Source organism: Microcaecilia unicolor, chromosome 10 (genome assembly GCF_901765095.1).
Source record: "Microcaecilia unicolor chromosome 10, aMicUni1.1, whole genome shotgun sequence".
NCBI classification, from domain to species: domain Eukaryota; kingdom Metazoa; phylum Chordata; class Amphibia; order Gymnophiona; family Siphonopidae; genus Microcaecilia; species Microcaecilia unicolor.
In genome coordinates, this window is record NC_044040.1 from 68,640,146 (window position 1) to 68,649,464 (window position 9,319).

General features: G+C 45.7%; 1 protein-coding gene across 1 annotated transcript in view; it reads right to left on the reverse strand.

The window, feature by feature from the left end:
* The window catches only part of ADAMTS20 (ADAM metallopeptidase with thrombospondin type 1 motif 20), a 294,657-nt gene extending 285,743 nt beyond the window's left edge, over positions 1-8,914 (reverse strand). The window contains exons 1-2 of the mRNA XM_030215611.1: positions 8,821-8,914; positions 8,089-8,438 (exon numbers count right to left, since the gene is read on the reverse strand). Of these exons, the coding sequence (XP_030071471.1) occupies positions 8,089-8,438; positions 8,821-8,914 (444 nt within the window). The remainder of the gene's footprint in view (positions 1-8,088; positions 8,439-8,820) is intronic.
* Positions 8,915-9,319: the final 405 nt, after the last annotated feature.

The window sequence follows — 9,319 nt, forward strand, 5'->3', positions numbered from 1 at the left end:
TGTAAGCATACAAAGGTCTGTGCCTCTATTCTCCAAAATATGTGTGCTGCTGACCTGATATGCAAGGCTGCCAACTGCTGTGGTTTAAACACTACTAGCCAATCCATGGGAAAGGGAGACTAGAATGAGAGGAAGAGGGGGTAAGAGTCCAAAAGGGTCTCAGTGTCCACAATCAGTGCAGTTCCTCCTTACTCAACTAGAGGGTTGCCCAATGGAGAGGGATCTAATGTGGCCTGCATCACAAGAAGCCTCAGTGAGACTAGAACCTGCCACCACCTAGATCCCAGGCAATACCCCAAACCATTATGCCATGCCTCCAATAGGTAGAAAAGAGGTGAAAGGGAATGTCTTATGGCCTGCCAGAGCCAGCAATAGGAGCTGAACATAGGTTGGCCATTCCAGCATGACACAGGTGTGAGGTATATGGAAGTTACCAGGTTCCACCATGGGGGGGGGAGGGGGGAAGCACACATGACTGCAGTCTCCCTTTCCAGTCCCTTCTCCCAGCTCATGACTGTAGGACATCTATAAGTGGGGCCTTTCCTGAGATGAGACATTAGATCTGATATTTCCCTGCCATTTCCTGGGCGATGACTCCCAACGTAGCACCTTACATCAGGTAGCTATAGTTGGGTTCCTCTTTCCCACATGCATCACTTTTCACTTGCTCTCCCAGTCTCGTAAGGTCTTCTTGCAATTCTTCACAATCTTCTTGTGATTTAACAACTTTGAATAACTTAAATTTGTTGATGACACAAAGTTATTCAAAGTTGTTAAATCACAAGACGCCCACTCAGATACAAAGCACGTCAAATTAGAACTACTGCCCATCTACTGCGTGGTCCGGGCGATAATTAAAATTTTTACACGCATCCGATACACGCGCCAGAAAATATTTTTTCTTTTCTGGTGAACGGCGCTAACCGCGCGGTAATTGGCAGTGTACGTGCGCTGATGATTACTGCACAATTAACACGTGAGACCTTACTGACAAGTCAATGGGTGGTGGTAAGATCTCAGGCTCAAATTGGATGCGTGCCAATTTTTATTTTGCCACACGTCCATTTTCAACTAAAAAAAAGGCTTTTTTTGCAGGCATGCTGAAAAATGGACCTGCGCACGTGCAAAACACGCGCCTACAAAAGCGCAGGCCATTTTTCAGCATGCCTTAGTAAAAGGACCCCTAAATTTCCTGGTATACGGAACATATATCTATAATAGGGTCATCATATTTTAGGTAACATGACATCAACTTTTATTTGTCAAAACACCTCATGGTTATAATCAGTCCAATTATAAATTGTTTTTACTAAAATGACCTGCAACAGTCCATAGCGATTTCAACACTCCAACTTCGACTTCTTTAAATCTTGAGCTTGAAACTTCATTTCAGTGACCAACTTTTTATAAATAGTCCTTTAAATATATGTACAACTGCTCATACTCACTGAACCAGATCTACCCACAGCTTTAAGAAAACTGACTGACTGTCTAATAGCAACTCATGCCAAAATAGCAATAAACAACAAACTCTGCCTAAACCCAAGCAAAACAGATATTCTGTGGGTTCCTAACACAAGAGGACAGATACGTGACTTGAAAATACCTTTTCAGAAGTATGAAATCCTAAAATCACAGGTCAGGAACAGAGACCAACCAAATTTTAGTTTTGGTTTCTGATTTGGATTCAGCATTGAAACCAGCCCCAAATCTGGTTTGGGTTTCAGTCAAAAATGCACCCCCCCCCCCCCCGAATCATTCTCTGCCCCCCCCCCCCCCCTTGCTGTCAGGCCTACCTTAAGAACCCCTGGTGGCCTTTTCTCCTCCTTCAAAAAGGCTTTTGGTACTTCCATCTGTAGTATCACAAGACTGCCACAGGAGGTCCCAGCAGCCATATTGAGATTGGCAGCAGAAGCAGAAACGACTGGAAATTGCTCCAGCTTATGCCAGTTCAATCTCAATATGGCTGCTGGGAACTTTCGCAGCAGTCTTGTAAGACTGCTGCTGGAAGTCCTGGAAGCCATTGTGAAGGAGGAGCCAGCTATGTGCACAAGTGAATGGGAATCATTCCTGTGCCCAATACCCACCAATGACACAAGGGGGTGTGGAGTGAGTTTGTGAGGGTGCTGCTGCTGGTTGGTGGATCAGAAAGGGGGCACTTTTTTTGTTGGGTGGGGGCGGGGCCAGTTTCACTTCCTCTTTAGTTTTGGCTGAAACCATGCGGCCTGTTTCAGTCACAGAAGATCCTGGTTTCAATCGGGTTCTACTCAGGGATACTGCTAGACTCCTCATTTACTTTGATCTCACAAATTCAAACAACTTTTAAAAAATTGCTTCTGAGGCAACTACAAAATCTCTCTCCATGTAATGAACTTAGACCAGTTCCTCATATCTTGTTCAACTGAACATATTATTATTATTATTACTACTACTACTACTACAGTCTTATAACCCGCAAAATACCAAACGTTCACTGCAGGTAACAACAGACAAAAGCTGAACAAACATCAGGAATTACAATAGTTTAAACATTGAGCCTGCAAATAGGTGGGAAAATGTGAGGTACAAATGTAACAAATAAATAAATGAACCAAATTATACAATAATTTTCAAAAAATACACCATTACCACAAATTAATAACATTTATTAAAAAGAAATGTTTTAAGAGCTTTCCTAAACTGAAGATACCCACAAATTCTTAAAAGAAAAGAAGGAAGAGAATTCCAAAACTGTGCAACCTGATAGGAAAAAGTAGATTGAAAAATCCTATTTGCCTTTACATGGCAAAATGAGGGAAATGTTATTAAAATCGTTTAGAAAAACAAGACGAACACCTAAGTAAGCAGGAGTCAATACATACAAAGCTTCATAGGTCAAAGTTGATACCTTAAATTGAAATCTTGCCTCCAATAGTAACCGATACAAATGGAATAACAAAGGGGTAATATGATCACATCTGTCTGCTGCAAAAATAACTCTTGCTGCTGCATTTTGTACTTGTAATTTAGACTTCAGCAACTTTATGCAACTAATATAAACGGAGTTTCAATAGACCAGTTTTGAAAGTATCAAAACCTGAACCAACAATCTAAAAACAGACAAATCAAAAAAATTTCCGAATAATTCTTAATTTCTTTAATGACAGAAAAGAATCTCTTAACCACCTTATGAACCTGAGTTCCTAAAGATAATTGACTATCCACTTCAATTTCCAGAATTCTGGAAGAGATATTCAGTTTTATCTGAAAATTATTAACATCATATCACTCAGAGACAGTGGTGTAGTTAAGTGGGGCCACGGGGGCCTGGACTCCCCCCAAATTTCGTCCAGGCCTCTGGTTTTGCTGGCAGGGTTCCCAACCCCCGCCAGCTGAAGCCTTGTTCAGCGCAGGTCTCCAGTGCCGCTGCGTTGCCTACCCTGCTTTCTCTTCCTCTTCACGTCCTGCACACTCCTTTAAGTAAAACTGAGCAGTTTCACTTAAAGGAGCGTGCAGGACGTGAGGAAGAGAGAGCAGGGTAGGGAAATTGGTGCTGGAGAAGGATTCAGCTGGCGTATTTGCTACTGTGGGGTGCGGCAGGCCAGCAGGGGAGTGGTGAGGTGGTGGGGGGAGCAGCGAGGTGGTGGGGGGAGCAGTGAGGTGGTGGTGGGCTGAGGCAGTTGGGGGGGTGGACGGCGGCAGGGCGGCAAACTAAAATGTGCACCCCCACCTCAGGCTCTGGCCCCCTCCCAATGCGAGGTCTGGCTACGCCCCTGCTCAGAGGTAACAGTGGACCTACCCATATAAACTTTGTTTTCTCTTTATTAAGCTACGGTTTATATGCAGAAACCCATGAATCGACTAAATCTAAACAACCACAAAGAGTAGATTCATGTTCTATGTTGCCGATAGTGAAAGGCAATACCATAATAATGTCATCTGCGTATATACAGGATTGGATCTTTGAGTTCTCTAGACTTTTTGCTAATGGTTGCATCAAGATATTAAACAGCATAGGGGACCCGACAAGTAGCTCCTCAAGGACTCCGCCATTTCCCCATGCATTTTCATTATACATGATCTATCTAGAAAACCTCTGACCCGAGATACCAAAAAAGTCCAACAGATGTAGCAAAAGACTGCGATTCATCAAATCAAAAGCACTACTTAAATCAAACTGCATTATAAGAGAAGTCTGTCCTAAACTTAACATCTTTTGAGCTGTAGTAAGTAGTGAAATAAGGACAGTTTCCGTACCACTGGAGTTATTCCTGGATGTTCAAAGTCAGGCCCTGTCTGGCCTTTGAATATTCAGTTATTTTTGAGCCAGTTAACAAATAGCTGCTTAAGTCCATATTCAGAACTTAAGCGGCCATGGGGTAGCAGATAAAAATAGGACAGACTTATATGCAGTCCCAATTAAACCTGGCCAATTAAGGGCTAAATTTTGCCCTTAAGGAGGAGATTCTATATCTGGTACCTAAAAAATCGGTACTGAAATCAGTGCCGACTAAACGTATTCTATAATCAGTGCCTAGATTTAGGCGCCAATTACAGAATACAATTAGTTCATATTTCAGTGCTTAAATCTACACGCATCCATTTACAGCAGTGAAAACGTGGTGTAAATCCCAGCACGTAGATTTAGGCGCACTGGGCCATATTCTATAACTAGGCATGCAAATTTAAGAATGCCCACAAAATGCCCATTTCCCCACCCATAACTACGTACCTTTTTGCCTGCATGCATTAGAATTACAGCACACATTGTTACAGAATATATTTAGCAAGTTGTGTGCCTAAATTCTAATCAGTTCCAATTAGTGCTCATTACTGCTTGTTAAGTGCTATTATCGGCACTCATTAGCTTGTTTAGGGGCCCTTTTACTAAGGTGTGTTGAAAAATGGCCTGCGGTAGTGTAGACGCCTGTTTTGAGCGCACGCAGAATCATTTTTCAGCGCACCTGTAAAAAATGCCTTTTTTAACATTTTTGTCAAAAATGCACGTGCGTCAAAATGAAAATTGTCGCGCGTCCATTTTGGGTCTGGGACCTTACCGCTAGCCATTGACCTAGTGGTAAAGTCTCACGTGGTAACCGGGCAGTAATGACCTGTGTGTGTCAAATGCCACTTGGAACACGTCCAATATGCGCATCTGAACGTAAAAATTATTTTCTCTGACGTGCACCAAAAATTAAATTACCGCAAGAGCCACGCGGTAGCCGGGCGGTAACTCCATTTTGGCATGCGTTGGTAGCGCACAGACACTTCCGCGGCTTAATAAAAGGGCCCCGAAGCTTGTTAAATTATGCGCGTTGTTATTTATTTATTTGTTACATTTGTGGTATATCGAATAAAGTCGATGATGATGCTCCCCGGCAGTATGAAATACCACAGGTTAGAGATTCCTGTGGAAAATTAAAGTACGGCAACAGCCTGGATTTTTCCATACCTTAATAACTAACCCCCCTAAATTGTAAGATTTTACTTACCATTTAAACCCAACTAAGTATGATTTCTAGGATAATTTATTTTTTTGTCACTGCTGCGCGACTCATTTTCCGCCAGAGTCGCTATGCTCACATAGCCCTCTCCTCAAGTCACTTCACTGGCTCCCTATCCGTTTCTGCATTCAATTCAAACTTCTCTTACTGACCTATAAGTGCATTCACTCTGCCACTCCCCAATACCTCTCCACTCTTGTCTCTCCCTACGTCCCCTCTCGAGTACTCCATTCTGTGGATAAATCTCTCTTGTCTGTCCCAATCTCCTCTACTGCTAATTCCAGACTTCGTTCCTTTTATCTCGCTGCACCTCACGCCTGGAATAGACTTCCCGAGTCTGTACGTCTAGCCCCCTCTTTGGCCATTTTCAAATCCAGGCTAAAAGCCCACCTCTTTAACACTGCTTTTAACTCCTAACCACTACTCACTTGCCCTGTACCCTTTTATCCCCACCTCTCTTTAATTCCCTTACCTCTTAGCTGTTCTATGTGTTTGTCCTATTTAGATTGTGAGCTCTTTGAGCAGGGACTGTCTTTTTGTGTATGATGCCCAGCGCTGCATATGCCTTGTAGCGCTACAGAAGTGATAAGTAGTAGTAGTAGTAATTTGTATCCCACATTTTCCCACCTTTTTGCAGGCTCGGTGTGGCTTACATAGTATCAGAGAGGTATAGAATCCACTGGTGCCAATCTTTAGGTGCACTATATAGAATCCGGGGGTAAGCGGCCAAGTGCTGACTGCGTCCACGGAATGCCCCCAACATAACCAGCTCTGAGTTTGGCACTAATCATGAATTTCGGCGGTACTTAAGTCAGTTAAGTGCCACTGAAAATTAATGGCCGCTAGACCCAAACAATCAACGTAACCAGTCAGTAGGCAGCTAAATTGCTTTGAATATCGGCCAGATAATTTCCATTTAGTTTAGCCATCCATCTACTACTCATCTGGTCCTGTCTGTATATCTCAACTGCACTTTCATGCTTAGTTACATATTAAGATGTTTTATTGTACTGTGCAAATGTTAACATCATATCTATGTTATTTGAATCTTCTAATGTGTGCCTATCAGATGTTTCATTGGGATTGTGCTGACATCATGAGTATCTTATCTATGTTACTTGAATGTTTTTCCATGCTATTATGGTATCATTTGTATTGTATTGATATTTATCATATTTGTTTCATGATTGTTCTACAGTGCTGTTAAATGTTTATATTTCTGATACGTTACCATGTTAGTCCTGTTGATAGGTTTCAATTGCCATCTCCAAATTTCCTGTTCAATTCTGTTTATGCTTATATTTGGTCATTTTACTACTGTTATCCTGTTAAAAACTGTAAGTTTTCGGTGAATCTCTTCATAAAGATAGTTAATAAATCCCAATGACTAAAATAAATAAATAAATAATTATGCAGCTTCATTTTATGATAAATCTTTCACTCTTCAAGAGGCAGCCATTTAACACCTGCCCCAAAGAAGGGGCAAAGGAATATGTGTACTCTATCCTGTCTGTTTGCATATTTTATAATACAGGCATGTGCATTACAAATCCTTCCCTGCACTGCCAAAACTACATCCCTGGGAATGCCCAAAGCCTATTCAATCACACAATTTTATTATAAAATTACCTCCTTTGTGTCTATGGGTAAAAGGCTTAGCACCCGATCCCTAAATCGGTCCAATAAAAAAAAATCTCACCCAGTTTGTTTGTGGGCTTTTACTGCTACTTCATTAGTTCCTAAAAACTTTCCTGCAAAGAAATTCCTCTGCTTTTATGCCTCTTTCCCACATCCCACTCTTATCAGCTGGAAAAATCTGCCCAGCCCCAGGGCACAGCAGAACTCCAACTGCACCTTACTGCTTTCCCAAGTCAGGAAATGCATTCAGAACCTCAACTGTACATTTCAAAGCCCAAGTTCTTCCTCAGCCCTGCAGCAACAAATGTACACCCAGCATGTTTCCTATAAACACCAAATGGGAGAGGAGGAACCCCTTTACTACATCAAGTTTTGGATGTACAAAATCTTGGCACTGTAAAAACCTGTACTAGCTTAAAGGGGCATAGATACCAGCTCTGTGGATACAGTGGGTGCTTGAGCACAAGGGTGTTGCCAGACCTGGGCGGGAGGGGGGTCGAGCCCAAGGTGGGGGGCACATTTTAGTCCACCTCCCCCAGTCGCCACCCCCACTGCCGACCCCAACCCGCCACTTTCGCCCCCCCCCCATGCCACCGCAAGGTACCTTTACTGGCGGGGGTCCCCAACCCCCCTACCAGCCTTAACCTTCTTCAGTCTTCTTCAGCACAGATCAGCGAACGTGCCGGAGACCGGCGCTGAAGAAGTCTAAGGTTTGAGAGGTTGGGGACCCCCGCCAGCAAAGGTACCTTGCGGCGCAGGCGGCGGGGGGTCGAAAGTGGCAGGTGAGGGTCGGCGGGGGGGGGGGGGTCGAAAGTAGAGGGGGGCCAGGACTAAATCTGTGGGGGCCCAAGCCCCTGTGGCCGCACCTAGCTACGCCCCTGCGCACATCTCCCCAATACATGTCCATGTAAATCAGCAGCCACCCATCACTGAAAACACTCCTATGTCCCAGAGGGAGAGAACTTACCAGCCCACCACAGAGGCTGAGGACGGCCGTGTGCGCTGGCTGGGCATTGACGTGTCCGCTGTAGAAACAGTGCTGCAGCTCTGGGCTCTGCCGATCCCCGGTGCCCCCGGCCGCTCCCAGGTGCAGGATAGTGTAGGAGGGGGCGATGAAGCGGGCATCGGCGTTCAGGCTGAGCTGGAAGCGCTGCCCGTAGGCGCTGAGGTGGTAATGGGCGCGGCGGGGCTGAGGCGGTCCCTCCGGACTCCGCTTCCTCCGACGGTAGTGCTGGCTGGCGGGGAAAGTTTCACCCCATTCATTCACCCTGGCCGGGAACACGATCTCGTAGGAAGAGAGGCGGCGCAGCAGGGCTTCTGGAAGAGAAGCAAGATTGGTAAGGGTTTAATGTCCCGGGCTGACGAGAAATGGCTTAAGGAGGGTTATTTGGTCTCTAACTTGCTAAGGGTGGGGGGTAGTGAGTGATCGGGGTGATTCGGCAGGGGTAGCACCTTGCACGAAGCCCGCGACACACCACACGTGGACTGTCCCTCAAGCCACCCCCCCCCCCCTGCGACTCCGTGCAACTCGAACCCTCACCTCATCCTCCGCAGACTGACATCAGAGGTACAAATCGCGACTGACACCCATCGCGATCCGATCCAACGCCCTGCTCTTCTCTACCCCCGTTTAGGTCATGCACCATCTCGCCCTGTTTTAGGCAACAGGGAACTTGTCTGATTCTCTTATTATTTTTACCTTGTTTGGGGTGGAACCGAACCTCCCGGGCCGTGCAGAGGAGGAGCACGGACAGGTGCCAGAGCAGCCCCGTCAGGCAGCAACAGCCCCGCATGGCTGCCGGCGAGGGGTCTCCCTGGCACTTCAACAGCGGCCGCTGCTCTCGGCAGACTCTGCCTACTCCAACCCGGACCCGCCTGAGCCCCCTCTTTCCTCTCCCTCTCCAGCAACTCCCTGTGGCCTGGCCACCCCCAGCCCCTGCTCTCGGGGTGTGGACCCGCCCCCTCATGCCGGCCATCTGGCCAATGGGAGACCTGAGCCGCTACCCCACACTCACCCACCACCCGTAACCCTCTCATTCATGCGTTTAGCCTTATGTCCTAGTGAACCAAAGGGGGTTTCCCATATTATTGCCGTGGAAACATGTTCAGTCACATAGGAGCCAACTTTTTAAAAAGATGCTTGGGAGGGGGGGGGGGGGGGGTCATAAACTCGATATAAATTGCCCCTACACCGGCCC